Here is a 17,460-nt window from a genome sequence, read left to right as displayed (position 1 = left end):
TTGTGTTTCGTGTTTTTCATCGTGTTTTTGATTTCTTCCATTCATTAGTCTTTCATTATCTAGTCCCATTCTAATCAGCACAACTTCCAACTGTTGGTAAAAACTTTGGATAATACAGTATACTGTATTTTACCATTACTGCCCTTTGAAGTAAATAATATTTGCATTAATACTACGTGATTTCTATACATGCATGGAGACGATTTTCATACACATTTTCCTTCATGATGCATGCCAGTTATGAAATATTGAAAGGCGGCTTTAGTTTGGTGAATTTTGCGTTTATTTTATGGTTTTTGATTTAAAATGTACAGTTTAATAAGAAAAACTATAAAAACTATAAAAGAGTTCTTACTATGTAGGACATTTTAACGTTACAGAATTCAATTCCTTGCTGATGATAAGTTACAGAATTCAATTCTTTACCGATGAAACGTTACAGAATTTAATACCTTACCTGGGAAAAGATATTGACTTAAATTCCTTGCCTGTGAAAAGCGACAGAATTCAGTTCTTTAGCTGAAAATTTTCAGAATTCAATTAATTAGCTGTGAAAAGTTACAGAATTAAATTCCTTGTTTGTGAAAAGTTACATAATTAAATTCCATAACTGTGACATTACAGAATTCAGTTCCTTACCTGTTGAAAGTTACAAAATTCAATTCCTTATCTGTGAAAAGTTACAAAATTCAATTCTTTACCTGGATTGTATCTGGATAGGGTTCTAGGAGTTCTTCTTCCCAACCCGGGGCCAGGCTTGACTTGTGAGACCCTTACCTCTGAACAGTTACAGAAGTCAGTTCTTACCTGTTAAAAGTTACAAAACTCAATTCCTTGTCTGGGAGAAGTTACAGTTACCCTTAACATTCATTACTCATAACTTAACTTACTCAGCCACAGGAGCCGGTGGCTGAGCGGACAGAACACTGGACGCGTGATCCTGTGGTCCCGGGTTCGATCCCGAGCGCCGGCGAGAAACAATGGGCAGAGTTTCTTTCACCCTGATGCCCCTGTCACCTAACAGTAAATAGGTACCTGGGAGTTAGCTGTCACGGGCTGCTTTCTGGGGGTGGAGGCCTGGTCGAGGACCGGGCCGCGGGGACACTAAGTCCCGAAATCATCACATGATAACCTCAAGATAACATGTCTTTTTAAAACACATTACACTCGCTGAAACGCTCATGCGATCTGCCTGCGATCACATGCGGAAAAAACATTGGCTGGTTGGCCAGCCAGCCAACCAGCCAATGTCTCTCAGTCAATGACCTGTAGTTTTCACAGCTTATTGCACGTATTTTGGAGTTTTAAATTACGACTTTTTATACCGAAATTATGCAAATTAGTGAAAACGACGATTGGTCATATTTTGCCCAAATTGATGTGCGATCCTGATTTTGATCTGCCTGCGATCTGCTGATTTCCAGTATCCATGTTTCAACATACATAACGTCACGGGTTTTCCAGTCTATAGGTGCCATAAGGCCTCTGTTGGCTTGGGGTAGAGAATAATCTGTTGATTATGTAGTCACTTTGCCTGGATCGAAAGCTGAAAATCTATCAAAAACCGGTTGGAGGAAAATTCAAAATTCAAAATAAACATTGCATTAATTTATATTAGATTGCATTAGTTTTACATTTGAAGTGGTTATGCGCATCTTACAGATAATATGAGACCATTGCCAGCAGTTTCAGTGACATTATTACACTTTATATTGACCTTTACAGCGTCATCGCCTCACTCTAGTGAAACCTAAATGGCAATAGGCACCCTCCACCCAATCCGAGTGTTGCCACTGGGAGAATCAGTATTATTGCTTGGATCATCGCCCGTGACCGGATTGCGAGTTGGAGGATTATTGGAGTATTTGGTGGTGGTTGGTGGTAGTGGGTGGTAGTGTTGGTGGTGGTGGTGGTGGTGGTGGGTGGTAGTGTGTGGTGGTGGTGGTGGTGGGCGGTAGTGTGTGGTGGTGGGTGGTAGTGTGTGGTGGTGGTGGTGGTGGTGGTGGTGGGCGGTAGTGTGTGGTGGTGGGTGGTAGTGTGTGGTGGTGGTGGTGGTGGTGGGCGGTAGTGTGTGGTGGTGGGTGGTAGTGTGTGGTGGTGGTGGTGGTGGTGGTGGGCGGTAGTGTGTGGTGGTGGGTGGTAGTGTGTGGTGGTGGTGGTGGTGGTGGTTGGCGGTAGTGTGTGGTGGTGGGTGGTAGTGTGTGGTGGTGGTGGTGGTGGGCGGTAGTGTGTGGTGGTGGTAGATGGCGGAGTGTGGTGGTGAGTGGTTGAAGTAATGCTTACCCAACCGTCCCTACCGGTGGTGGTGATGGTGTGGAGGATGGTTCTAGTGCTGCTTACCTAAACGTGTCTACGGGGGTCAGGTTTAACTCTTTATTTCCCGCTCCCTAACATTTTGTGCTTGCTAAACTTTCATAACGTGCGAGTTCTTTGTCGCCTCTGGCCCTTGAAGTTCTGGGTGGAGGTGGCTTCCATAACTGCTTCTTTAGGATGTACTCGTCTCGTTGACCACTCGTACACGGTACGAGGATGTCCTTACAGTTCTTCATCTCGTTTCCAGTTCCCACTGATATTTTCTTATCCTGTTTCCCCCTCTATGACCTCACCCCATCATCACCAATGTAACCTCACTACACTAACACGTCCTCATTTTTTCTTGGTGCACAAATGTGGACCTTCGTTGTTGTGTTTCTCCACATCGTTGTCAAAACTTTTGTGTTCTCAGTAAACAAGCAACAAATTAATTCCGTGTCATGATTTGTGTCCAGTAGCAGGCCCGTTATGGACCTTCCAGGGTGATCTACACAACATAGCAGACCTGACTGGCCCTTCCAGGGTAATCTACACAACACAGCAGACGTGACAGGACCTTCCAAGATCTACACAACACAGCAGACCTGACAGGACCTTCCAGGGTGATCTACACAACACAGCAGACCTGACTGGACCTTCCAAGATGATCTACACAACACAACAGACCTGACAGGACCTTCCAGGGTGATCTACACAACACAGCAGACGTGACTGGACCTTCCAAGATGATCTACACAACACAGCAGACCTGACTGAACCTTCCAGGGCGATGTACTCAACATTACGCACCTGGACCTTCCAAGGTGATACATACTATGAACATAATGGACCTGGCTGGGTGTTCCCTGGCTATGTATATAAGAGCCAGACCCGTCATATTGTATATATCAGCCCTGGAACTCCCTGTCAAGTCCGTTATGTTGCTGAAGAGGCCGCCTCACCGATGGAAGGTAATGAGTGGGTTCCTCATTGATCATTCTTCTCCAACTTGCGGAGGAGGACTTGGGGCTAACTTTTGCCGCAGGATTGATCTAGGCAGTCACAGCTGGGGCGTGGGGCCCACCTGATCTTCCTCTTTGATGCAGTTCCCTCACACTTCTCCAGTTTCTCTTCCATGCTCATTATTCACCTTTGATGCATTGTTCTCTTTTAGTATTGGCGATTTTAATTAGGGTTTTATTAATATAGCTTTCTTCATTGATGCTTAGAGGGTATTCTTTCTTTCATTAACACGTTGAGTATGCATTACTGTCATTGAACACTGAGGACCAAACATTATACGCGTTCAACTTTTTAACGTTTTCCTTAGATAAGTGAATTGCTTTGATGAAATTGAACTGTGATTTGTGACCACCAAGTGCTGCTGTCGGGTCGTTGGGAATATTGCCTCGGCTACCGCTGACTTTTGAACAGTCAGTGTGGTCAGATGGTCAGAGTACTGGACTCGCCAGTGGGTTTTTATCTCCAGAGGGTCTAAGGTTCGAGCCTTTTCATGAGGAAGAGTTTTACAAATATATATATATATATATAATATATATAATATATATATATATATATATATATATATAATATATATATATATAATATATATATATATAATATATATATATATATATATATATATATATATATATATATATAATATAATATAATATATAATATATATAATATACTGTAAGAGGGAATGTCTTTCTGTGCAAAGTTGGAGGCCAGACGCTTGTAGCTAGCCTGATCCAAATTGGCAGAGGGAATGGTCTGGCTATGGGATGAACATAGGCTGGTTGGAATTCGAAAGTGAATAGTGTGACAGGGGCACAATCAGACCCCCATGACGATTTTTGGCATTTCCCACTTGCTACACAGGTATAGGTATTTTGAAAACAAATATTTCGAACCCATTTTTTCTTATAGTAATATGCACCATTAGATAAGTCTTTGGAAAAATGAACTAAAATTTCCTGGTATTCACAATTTGCCCGTATTCACAGAAAACACACGATCCTATCACAGCTTCAAAGGTTTTTTCAAGCCTTGCCCCTTTTTTGAGTTAATCGGGTAATTATTCATTTTTTTAGCATTTCACACTATTAAGCTCCTCTCATTGCCCACCACCCACACACCATTGGTAAACAATTATATATTTATATGAGAAAAAGACAGTCAGACAGAGACATAGAAAGAAAGTAGATGGATGGATAGATGAATAGTCAGATTGATGGATAGATGCATGGGTAAATATAAGAATTGATAGATAACTGAATGGATAGATGGTGGATGAATAGACGGATAGATTGATTGATAGATGGATGGATTGATGGAGGGACAGAAAGATAGATGGTTAGACATGTGGGTGGAAAGATGGATGGATAGAAAGATAGATGGACAGATAGATATATGATATATGGCTAGATAGAGGGACAGATAGATATGATATATGGCTAGATAGAGGGACATATAGATATATGATATATGGGTAGATAGATGGGACAGATAGATACATGATAAATGACCTGAGTATCCCCCCAACTATATACGAGAAAATGTCTGTATATGCCTGTCTGTCTAAAGTTATAAGGCTCAATACTTGGAGCTATAGACTCGCCAAAATTTGTAGGGGAAATGATACTTATTTGATATTTAATATAATTCAGTAACAGAAATATTTTAATTGAAAGTAGAAGTCAGTTTAGATATAGTTGTTCCCTTGCAATGTGAGTCGGTAGTGCTTCGTCTACACTCAAGTCGCACAACACATTTGTGTTGACATTGCCAGCGAAGACCTTAAAATGCTGGGTGTTATTTTCACGACAAATTGGATCCACTGGCCTTTTTACTCTTCCTTTATTGTGACGCACGAAAACAATATGAGTGAATAAAACAAAGCGAAATATGGAAGCTTGCCGTCCAGGCAGGTATATAGAAAACGGGAGTGACGTCTCTCAGAGGAGCCGCACATACTCAATGGAGGTTTTATATATGTCATGGAAATATTCGGCCGGCCAGCTGTGGCCAGCTGTGGCCAGTTCGGGAACAATGCAGAAAGTCATTATTTTTCCGGCGGGCTTGGCTTCAAGTCCTCGATAACTTGCAACTGATAGCATTGCAGTAGCTATTATTAAATGTTGCAAAACATGATCGTTCTTCTTATTCCGTTTTACAAAGTCCAAAACTTGGACCAAAATAAATAAGGAAAACATTAAAAGATTGAAAATCCTCCCAGGAATGTAATCAGTGAAGGCGGCGGAAATTTGTTGGGACAACTGTGTAGTGGTCGGCTAAATTAGCTTTGATTGTTTCCCCCTGGTCCTCTGCTATGAGGCGCGTTCCCTCCCAGTGAAGCCCTCTGTCCCACGAGTACTATAGGGGACTGTCCTCCAGTGTGTTGTCCTCCCAGTGACGTCTTCTGTCCCACGAGCACCAGAGGTCGTCCTCCAGGGTGTTGCCTCAGTGTAGCCCTCTGTCCCATGAGTACTAAAGGCTGTCCTCCATAGTGTTTCCCTCCCGTTGTGTATACTGTCCTCCCAGAGGCCGTCCTCTGGAGCCTTGTCCCCCTATTCTGTAATATAGTTGACTGAAGTTCCGAAACTTCAGTCAATTAGAAATAGAGTGGGACATGATCCAGATATTTAAAATACTAAGCGGAATTAACGAAATAAACACATATAGTTTAGACTGAGCAATAGCGCAACGAGAAGTCATTGATGAAATCTAGACACGTATATGAGCTGTCCATTCTCCTGTTCAGACAGTACTTACAATAACGAGGTGGACCATCCAACATATATTGACGTGATGGACAATTAGAAAGTAGAATTTGGTACTACTGAATTTGGACAGTCGGAAAAGGTTTTGTATTTAGGTTGCTAATAAAACCTAACCTAACCTTCCTAGCCCTAATACACACTATCACAGGCCTAATAAAGTACATATATGTGCTATACTAGGCCTAGAAATATTTAAATTTGTTAAATTTAAATTTGTTTTTAGCGTTAATTTTTGAAGAAGTGAATAGTCCCAAATTCTACTATCTAATGGTCAATTACGTCAATACATGCACTATGGTCCACACAGTTACAAAACGTACTGTCTAAACAGGAGGATGGGCTGGTATGAGGCACATGGACGTGAGGAAACATTTCTTAACTAAGACTAAATAAGCCGAGCGAACTAGATAGGAAAATAGCAAGGCCCGACCTTTATCCATAATATTTCAAGACACACAGGAAGGGGGGTTGAGGGTTAGAATTGATTCCATTAGAAGAATCAATAAAAAAGGAAGGGCGGGGCCCAAGATCTAAAGTCCTACAAACTCTGAATGCATAAATTAAGTATGTACAACACACACACACACACACACCACAACATTGAAAACAAGAGGTCATATATTTACATTAAGAAAACAAAGGTACTGAGAACGGTTCGAAAAGCTTAGTTGGTAAAGAGAGAGGTAGACGGAGGGAATACATTAAATGAGAGGGAGAAGCAGGAAAAATGTGTTGGTAGCTTCTGAACTTCATATGGTGAGGTTAATAGAAAGACAACATTACGAGTGTAGCTCCCATCCTGTAAAACACAAACACAAACACACACACATACACACACACACACACACACACACACACACACACACACACACACACACACACACACACACACACACACACACACACACACACACACACACACACACACACACACACCGGGTTTGATCCCGGGCACCGGCGAGAAACTATGGGCAGAGTTTCTTTCACCCTATGCCCCTGTTACCTAGCAGTAAATAGGTACCTTAGAGTTAGTCAGCTGTCACGGGCTGCTTCCTGGGATGTGTGTGTGGTGTGAAAAATAGTAGTAGTAGTTATAACACAAGGTGCACACGCACGAAGAAACACAAGTGGAAGATTATATATATATATATATATATATATATATATATATATATATATATATATATATATATATATATATATATATATATATATATATTAAAGGCCTAAATAAATTGTATCTTAAAATTTCTTTCCTAAGGAGCAATTTTAAGGACAGAGAAAAGAGCGATTAGCCATGAGAATGGCGGTCGTCTTTGTTAATTAACTGAGTGAAATATGGACCACGACCCCCGGTACATGTTTAAATACGACCGTTTTGTCTGTGGCGCTTCTTGGTACCCCCGCCCTTGCTGGGGGGTCTCCCTGGACCCCCCGCCCTAGCTGGGGGGTCTCCCTGGTACCCCCGCCCTAGCTGGGGGGTCTCCCTGAACCCCCGCCTTAGCTGGGGGGTCCCACTAAAGGAAGGAAGAAAACAGGTGGTGGAGGGAGGGACACAGCAAGTGTTGAGGTGTATACTCGTGTACACAGCGGGTGTGGAAGTAAGGTGGTTATGGCGTGAGACTCCACCACTTGCATCAGATTAATCTTGTGCAGCGGCGTGATGACTCCCTTCACCGCCCCTGAGGGTGATGAGCAAGTCAGATTGGAGCAGCACCAGCAGCGGCTGCAACACCACAATACCCCACCAACACTATTAACACGGAGAAGTAGCAGTGTCAGAAACATAACTTTCATTACGAAAAGCACCAAGATTAATTACGTCAATAACCACAAATGCGTCGGTGCTATCATAGCCTTGCCGGTTTGGCGCTTTCTTTTGATAGTTAACATTAATGTGCATCTCTAAATAGGTATAGTCTCTCCTGGCGATTATAAAGCGTCACGTCACTATCAAACAGTTCAGAGGAACTTTGGCTATCATAAGTACCACTGTAGGGGCTTAAAGTTACAGATATGTGTAATCACCCTCAATTACGCTCAGTAATAACAGTCAAGCATAGTAGAAACATCCATCAGTCTCGGGTGACTATGGAGTTGCCCTCTCGTTGTCGGTCTGTGGTGGTTTGGTATTTTTCAAACTACAGGTAAATTTGGGTGAAATGCCAAAATCTTCCTTTTCTGTTATGGTCAAATTTCCTTATAAAATGACTAAATTTTAAACTACAGGATATGTGCAATCACCTTCAATTACGCTCAAAAATTGCACTCATTCATAATAGTTTAAATATTCACCGTAGTTTTGAAACTATGTCAATTGGTGTAAAATATGAAAATCTCCGTTTTCTCTTTTCGTATAAAAAAACTTAATTTAAGTAATTTCAATTATTGGAGCATTGTGAATTATTCCCGAAAGAATGCACAGTGACAATTATTTATCCTAACCCATAAAAGTTTTTTAGGGCAAACAATATAGATGGAAGAATGTAGATGGCGCTCCTGTTGGTGCTGTCATGAAAATAGTCGTTGACTATATGGCATCACTTCAGATAAAAAAATAGTTTCCCCCATTGTCAGGAACGCGACTTACCTACTTATCGTAGTTTCCATAGGCCATTTATTGACCTTCTCCAGGTTTACTCCTAAGTAAATAGAGGCATCAAGTGAAAGAAAACATGCCCAAACCTTTGTCCTGATGCAGGAATCAAACCCAGGACCTTTTGGTTGTGACCCGGCTGCACTGACCACTGCGCTACAGGACCCCACGTTCAAGACCTAAGCTACCGCCTCTCACACACAAGTAACACCAATGTGCAACACCAAGCAGTACAAGGGCAACACCACCATGCTAACACCACGAGTGCTGATCATACCAGTGTTGCGAGTATGGCCTCACCCATCTCTCCTTCCCCTCCCCACAAGATGGCGTGGAGATATACTCCTCACGATCTGTGTTTTAGTGTAGATAAATGCTAATTAGTTTTATGTCAAATTGTCATTAGTGTGTTTGTGTGTTCCTGTCCACTCCGGACCCCAGGCAGATGGCGGACGGCAATGGACATTTTCTTTGACACGCTGCACTTCTCTTTCAGGAATGCCAGACTCGCCCTTTGATGATCTGGCGTCGCCCACACTTCCTGGAAGAATGTGGGAACCAGATACGTCGTCGTCCCCTCTTGGCTCTCCACCAGGTAAGCCAACTCCCTCCAGACTCACACAGACGAACTAGAATGCCAGGGATTATTGCCACGGCGTCTGGTACACCAATTGAAGTTTACCAGTTTTAACCCGAGCTTCAGAGCTCCGTAATATTGTCTCCGTTGAGATGGGTAGTGACGGTTGGTTAACAGGTCCAGGAAATCAGTTTTACTTCTGACAAACATGCTGGATTAACAGAGAAGTGAGTTCTTAAAGAGTTGAAGAACGCACGAGACTCCTGTGTTTACACTATTGACTAATCGTCTCAACTTCCAGGCAAAATTCATGGCCTTAGAGATTTAAATCTCAAACCCGAGGTACAGGAACTGCTGGTAAGTGTGTAAAGGAAAATATGGTTCAGGGAAATGCCTTTATTTCCAAGCAACCTTTAAAACGGCACAGAGGACAAAGAAGATCCAGCAAACTGTTTTCTGAAATTATAAACGTCGTCTTTCAACGGTGTTTTAAGTCTTTATTCATGTTTTAATATTTGTGCTTGTTGGTTCCTAAAATATGGCATTGTTTTACAGGGGTTTGCTTATTTAACTGATAAAATAATTATTAATCATTTCATCACTTGAACAAAGCAGGAATAATGCTTTAATGATTAGATGTGTGTGTGTGTTATGGCTTGTTAAAACCGTAAATGGTAAGAGGGTGGACAGGCTGTGGCTTATGAGGACCCGGATACAGTGTACCGGTATGGACACACAAGTCGGTGACTATCTCGTATTGATACAGAGGTCGGTGTATGTTATTTGTTTACACAGGTAAACAAATGTCATACACCGTAAGTCATACACATTCTGACTTACGGGTCCTGACGTAAGTGCGGGAATTTGATGTGTGTAAAGGAGTCAAGAGCTTGTAAACACAGGGTCGCGACGCGCCTCATTAATCCTGTACAACTGTTGCGTGTAAGTTGGGAAAGAGAGACAAGATGAACAGTGAAAGAGGAGGGAATGATAGTATGAGGGGTCTACATCGAAAGTGTTATACCAGATGTTATACCAAGGGTTATACCAAGTGTTATACCAGGGGTTATACCAAGGGTATAACAACATATGAGACAACCTTTGCGTTGTCTCAACGCCTTGACTAAGTGCTCTTGGCTAAGTGCTGTCCCAAGGCCTTGGCTAAGTGCTGTCCCAAGGGCTTGTCTTAGGGGTGTCCCAAAGGCTTGTCTTACGGCCAACTACTACCCCATACACCCAACACCACCTTATAAATCTTCTCAGCGCTGACAAAACTATATTTATCACATATACACAAATCTGCTCCATTGATATTTTGTAACTTTGCTGTAAAATTTGTAAATCCACACAATCAAATTTTTAGTAATATACAGAGTTGTTTCTGGAGTGATGCGCTATAGGCGGTGTCCTGGTTAACACAACACCGCACTCCGATATTCCTTGTCGAGCGGACAAGGAATATACTCAAATATTCTTTCACACCTTCCCCATACCCCCGCCCCTCCAGCACGCATCCAAACATCTGAACAACAGCATGCGCGGCGAGTCGCAGCACCTGAGGTGATAATAGTATTGCTTGTGTAATTTACGTGGTCTGACATTATTGCTGTGTTCCAACACTAACACCAGCGGCACACACAGGCAGGATGACATCAGTAGCATATGGGACGCTGGCGAACATTAGAACGTCGTTTAGAAACCTAACTCATCATTCTGTTGCAAGTTACACAGCTTTCATTATACCAATACTGGAAAATGCAGCTTCGGCCTGGAATCCACACCTAATGAAGTACAAAACTAAATTGGAAAAAGTGCAAAGGTTTGAGACTAGCTTAGTTCCAGAGCTAAGGAGGATAAGATATGAAGATAGGTTGAGGGACCTGGACCTCTCAATCCTGGGCTCAATCCATAACTCCTCTGTTTCTTCACAGAAGAAACAGAGGAGTTATGATCACAACATGCAAGATACTGAGGGGAATAGACAATGTGGACATGGATAACCTCTTTTAAATTGAGAGAATAGGACAAGAGGACACAAGTTAAAGCTTGAAGCACAAATGAGTCGAAGAAATGTAAGGAAATACTCGTGCCTAGTACGAGTGGGCAACAAGCGGAATGCACTAGGTGAAGAAGTTGTGGAAGCCACCTCTATCCACAACTTTAAGGACAGATTCAACAAAGAATTTTAACATCGGAATAGTTAAGCTGTAACACAACAGGTCCAACAAGGCTAGTAGGCGGGGCTTAAAGAACTAGAACTCACTTCCCCTTAGTTACTAATGGGTCAGCAGACACAGGCCTTCGCGGCCGAGTGGATAGCGCTCAGGGGTTGTAGTCTTAAGGCTCGGGTTCGATTCCCGGTCGAGACAGGAACAAATGGGCAGAGTTTCTTTCGCATGATGGCTCTGTTCAGCTAGCAGCAAATAGGCATCTGGGAGTTAGACAGCTGCAGCGGGCTGCATCCTGGGGGATGTGTGAGTCTTAGAAATATTTGTAATAGTAGATATGATAGAAGAAATTAGGTTGGGAGGCAGTACATCGGACTCTTTAGACAGCTAACAGCGCGATCCTGTAGCCACAAATAATATACAGTACACACTATTGAAGGCAATTTTCGTGTACACCATATGAAGGAAACGACGAGAATGAGGGATAAATGTGAGCTGGCTTGTTTTAACCTGTTGTTCACTGATAGTGATGACTACATAAAGGAGTCACGACATGCAGGCCACCAAATATATATATATATATATATATATATATATATATATATATATATATATATATATATATATATATATATATATATATATATATATATATATATATATATATATATATATATTGCCTGGAGAATGGAAAAAATAGACAAAGAGTGAGAGCAGAAGGAACGGATTTATTAGAATCAGCCGAGAAGATAAAAAAAAAATTGTAAAAATTACTTCCAAAGAGAACACTCAACCCAAACCACCTGACTGCGAAGTTGAAGATACTGACATACATAGATAGATAGTTTAGTATGGATAAAAATAAAAACGAAAGAATGTCCTATGAAAATGATTAACTCATATGAGTTAGAGTGACATAAGGAGGGGACACTCAACATGCCAGCAGGAAGTAATTAAAACCGGTTAGAAAGGCACTCGTAGAAAATAACTTCACAAATAATATTAAAAATAGTTATGTTAACAAACAAAGAGGGTCGGGAGTAGGACCCAGGAACTGGAGACCATTCTCGCCCAGCACAGCTAGGTAAGAACACCCATCAGCCGGTGTATGCACTGAGGCACAATACATATACACACGTCTCGCTGTGTATGTATTCTTAGAGAGCATAATATTTGTTCATAAGTTCCCTGAACGCCATCTTAACTGCCACCGTCACTTACACGCACCACTGTTTATGACTTAATATTGGCTGGTGGCTCGCCCAGCTCCCAGGACCCTAGTTGCTGAGCTCCCAGTACCCTAGTTACTCAGCTCCCAGTACCCTAGTTACTCAGCTCCTAGTACCCTAGTTACTGAGCTCCCAGGACCCTAGTTACTGAGCTCCTAGTACCCTAGTTACTGAGCTCCCAGTACCCTAGTTACTGAGCTCCCAGTACTCTAGTTACTGAGCTCCCAGGACCCTAGTTACTGAGCTCCTAGTACCCTAGTTACTGAGCTCCCAGTACCCTAGTTACTGAGCTCCCAGTACCCTAGTTGCTGAGCTCTCAGTACCCTAGTTGCTGAGCTCCCAGTACCCTAGTTACTGAACTCCCAGGACCCTAGTTACTGAGCTCCCAGTACCCTAGTTACTGAGCTCCCAGGACCCTAGTTACTGAGCTCCTAGTACCCTAGTTACTGAGCTCCCAGTACCCTAGTTACTGAGCTCCCAGTACCCTAGTTACTGAGCTCCCAGGACCCTAGTTACTGAGCTCTTAGTACCCTAGTTACTGAGCTCCCAGTACCCTAGTTACTGAGCTCCCAGTACCCTAGTTACTGAGCTCCCAGGACCCTAGTTACTGAGCTCCTAGGACCCTAGTTACTGAGCTCCCAGGACTAGTTACTGAGCTCCCAGGACCCTAGTTACTGACACCCTAGTTAGTGAGGGGTGTAGAGCATGCAGGGTGTAGGTTCACTGTCTATGTATCTACCTGTGTAATATTCTGATGTATATTTTAGAATAACTTTTTCAGCCAGTTCTGTTCTCATTGCTTTGAGTTATTGATGAAGTGAATGTTTTTTCAATGTAAGCTGTTGGTCGTTATTTTACGAAGCCGTATAGTTCTGAGGCTTCACTAAAGAGATAAGAACAGTTATATTGATCTGAAAATGTTCCTTTACAAACAATACGAGAGCAGAGTTAGATTAACCCTGTGTATGCCGATGGTATCAGGTCGTTGTATACCTCTGTTCCTTCACTAACGACAAAAAGGTACCATTGACAGGTACATGTGATCCTTCACCAACATGACAAGAACAGAGTTAGCTTGGCCCTGTGTTCGTTAGTGTAATGCCGATGGTATTGGCTCATCGGCTGAATCAACTGCGGCACTCACCCGTGAGATATGAAATTGACAATTCGCTGGGAAATCATCACAGGCTGACGGCTGGAATATTTATAAGCTTGCCTCGTGCGATCTATGTCTGATCAGCCAAAAAGATCTCTTCTCACTATTGAATTCCTCACTTTTACAAACAAGGGGAAAATGGTATTCTCGGTGAAGCGGAACCTTTTCGAGCAATACTAATTTCATTTTTAGATTTTGTTAGAAAGGGGTTGGAAGAAAATTAAAAAGGGGCAGTAGAAAGTCAGATAGGAAGATGATAAGAAGAGAGAGAGAGAGAGAGAGAGTCGCTGATGCATCAGGAAATAATGAGTTCTGTCCTGCACTATGAAGAGACATCAATATCGAATTCATCGGTTCATTTAGTAAATGGCTGCCATCCATTGGTAAGCCCAAGCGAGGGACAGGGTCGTGCCTAGAGGCGAGGCGTGGGGGAGGGTGGGAGGGATGAAAGGCAGGGGACGAGGAGGAAAGGCAGGGAAAGAAAGCATGAAAGGCAGGTTATAAAAAAGGAAAGAAAATGACTGAGATAAGAAAGACGGGCAGGGTGGAAGGGAGGAAAGAGAAGATGGGAAGGGGAAAAAAGGATAAAAGGCAAAAGGTGCGGTACAAGAGATTCAATAATGCCCTCTCCATCTCATATCCCCCCTCCCCCCAAAAAAGAGGGGTTGGGGATTATAGAAGAGTGCGGGATTTCTTGAGGATAATGCGGAAGCCGCGGGAATTTCCCAATGCAAGAATGGGGAAGTGAGGTGGTGGCTGGTCGTCACCCAGGGCAGAGCGGGACGACAAACCGGGATCAAGGTGAGCCTGGCGAAGAGGATCCTGCGCCAGCTGGAGAGCCTGGCGAAGAGGAGCCTCGCTCCTGCTGGAGGACCCTCATCCTCCAACCTCCGTCAGCAGGTCCTGGCGCTCGACTCAGGCACCGCGCAACCAATCATCGCCTTAATTCTGCTATATAGTACTTGATCCATTCGCCTTCAGCGTTACGCACTGCGTGAAAATCTTTCACCTACTTAAAGTTACTTGTTTTATTTACTAGTGCAGAAAATGTTCGAGAACACAATGAATGCACAGAGAGAGAAAGTGAGGGTCTTACAAACATTCTGAAGCAGCAATTTATATACTATCTTGGAATGTTATTTTCCTTAAAGATAACTTGCTGTTGAGTGGTCACAGTCGGTTGTGAAAGGGTATTAGCGTCAACGAATTATTATGTGGTAAAAAATATCACTATACAGCTGGTATCATCAGGTTAATTGAGCTGCACGTGACATCAGTTAACTACGGCTACAGGTAACATTAGGTAACTAGAGGTAACATCTAGCGTCCAAGAAACCTCTGGAGATTAGAGTAGACATTAAGATACATTACATCGTTCATATGCATCATCAGGCATCAACTTGCAACAGTAAGTAGTCGCGATCCAACGGAAAACGTGAAGATCGATAATGAATTATTTTAGTTGTGAACAAACTCCACACCCAAGGACACAGGTGCACAAACAAAGCTACGAGACCTTGAAATGAAGGAGCTCGAGATAGCAGTTCATCGGAAATTTTGCTGACATTGAGAATAACCGAAATCCCTTTGGGCAAAGGATCGCAGAAAACGAAGGTGGAGAAGAAATATCAACAGTCCGTTGATTGAGGAATCAACACGACTGATCGTGGACTGGACGTGTCTGTGACTCTACCCGGGGAGGGAAATCTGAGTGGCTGTATAGTTCAATATATGGTGAGCTCTGGGCCTGGTACATGAACACAAGTCGCTGGAGCAATAGAGCTGAAGGTGAAGAGCCATACACCATGAATGTCATACACATGGGAAGCCCCATGTTAGTAGGATCCTCCTATATCACCTAAGAGTATGTAACCGGAACCAACTTAGAAATTTAATTGAGATGAATGGCATCAGTGGAGTTCTAAAACTCGATCTTGTCTTCAGATTTGGAGTCTTCTTTCTTGTACAAGTGACTGAATTCACTAAGACAGTTTACTAGCCTAAGTGTCTTTATTGCCGAGTCTTTTGCTCTCCTTCTTTCTCTTAATATTATTATATTTCAGCAAGAGTGTACCCCAAGATCTGGAATGTAAATTCAATGCATCCCTTCGGTTAACAAAATTAAGTAATAAGATTTAGTTAAAAGGCATAAAATTTATGCTGGTATCAAGATGGCTAAGAATGCCTCAACTAACTTGATACCCTCAAAGAGTTCCCACTCTTTCTGTCATTTTCATCCTGAAATTACTTCACCTGCTTTTGGGCGTGTGAGGGCCGTCGGGATGCTGCTCTTGGTCCAAACGGCCGAAGCGAGATCATGGAGATAATTCGTCCCTGGTCGGTATCTGCGAACGCTAAACCAGAGGCAGACTGTGATCACTCACTTGAAAATAGACCTTACGCACATAACGCATAAGTACAGCCAAACATTCATCTGGAGTTCACATCACAATCTTATTGTACAATTTTTGTCTCGACATTTAATTACAATTCGTCTCCCAACCAATCACATACACATTCTGTCTCACAGCCAACCATCTTACTATCCTACTAAGATGCAAGATAGGATGAGACTAGCTGATAAAACAGAGAAAAGAAATTCCGGATTTAATTCAGATTTCATGCATATGACTTTCCTAATTGAAAACTTAAGAAAATCCCACAGTAATTTTTCACCCAATTTGCCATGTTGGAAATGCAGTGAAATCTTGGCATAACAGCTCTAGTATATAGAAGTCTTGTTGGACTGTTCATATTCTCATTATTTTTTGCCGATGGTGAGACATGTTTTGTTATTTTCTGTCAGTGGATAAATATTCTTTGTCCTCTTTCACCCAGTTGGGATGCATATTCTTCATTCCGTTTCGTCTCAGTGTAGAGGTGTTCTTGGTCGAGTTTCCTCACAGTGAAGAGACATGACAAAGTGTCTAATTTAATTCCAGTAGAGATAAACTGTTTCTTTCCCATTTTCCTGAAAAGTAATGTATTGTTTTCTCTCTTTCTTCTCAGTGGAGATGAATTTTTCGTCAGGTATATTTTTTGTTAACAATAACATCGGAGTGATATTTAAATTTCTATATTGCGCGTATTTCAACGTTTTAGCCTAGAACCTTGGTCATTTGACCTGTGATTTTTGTCATTCAATAATTTACATTTTGTCACTAGTTTTAGAGGAGTAGTATGGGCGAACCACCAAACTACGACGGTTGCGAATAGATGGCAACATTATGAATTAAATTTGAGAGCCTATTAAACGTTATGACTAAATTGTATAGCCTATCAAACACTTTGAAATAATTATAGTCTACCCAAAAGCTGGAAAGGAACAAAAACCGCATCAATTACTTCTGAAGGTTGTCGAACGGCAATAATAAAATCTCTTGACGCAAAAACTGATTTTGTTGTTCCTGGGATTTTTGTCAGCTACTGACGCCGATAACATATGGAGCGGGAAGGTGCGCTCATTTAACATTCATGCTTCGCTCCTCGCCAGTTAGTGTTTGTCTGTCCTGGGTTATAGATGGAGGCAGGCGAGCCACAGTTTACACGGGTTACACTGGTCTACCTTAGTGAGTTTTCAATAAACAGTTTCCTTTTATTCAGGATTCGGATATATTTACTGTTTCAATCACTTATTTGTCCTCCACTCTCTCTCTT

General features: G+C 42.2%; 1 protein-coding gene across 1 annotated transcript in view; it reads left to right on the top strand.

The window, feature by feature from the left end:
* The window catches only part of LOC123772422 (uncharacterized), a 249,805-nt gene that overhangs the window by 16,681 nt on the left and 215,664 nt on the right, over positions 1-17,460 (top strand). The window contains exon 2 of the mRNA XM_069325898.1: positions 9,170-9,268. Within this exon, the coding sequence (XP_069181999.1) occupies positions 9,172-9,268 (97 nt within the window). The 5' untranslated portion in view covers positions 9,170-9,171. The remainder of the gene's footprint in view (positions 1-9,169; positions 9,269-17,460) is intronic.

Source organism: Procambarus clarkii, chromosome 17 (assembly GCF_040958095.1).
Source record: "Procambarus clarkii isolate CNS0578487 chromosome 17, FALCON_Pclarkii_2.0, whole genome shotgun sequence".
NCBI lineage: Eukaryota > Metazoa > Arthropoda > Malacostraca > Decapoda > Cambaridae > Procambarus > Procambarus clarkii.
This window is presented reverse-complemented; position numbering and strand designations above follow the sequence as displayed.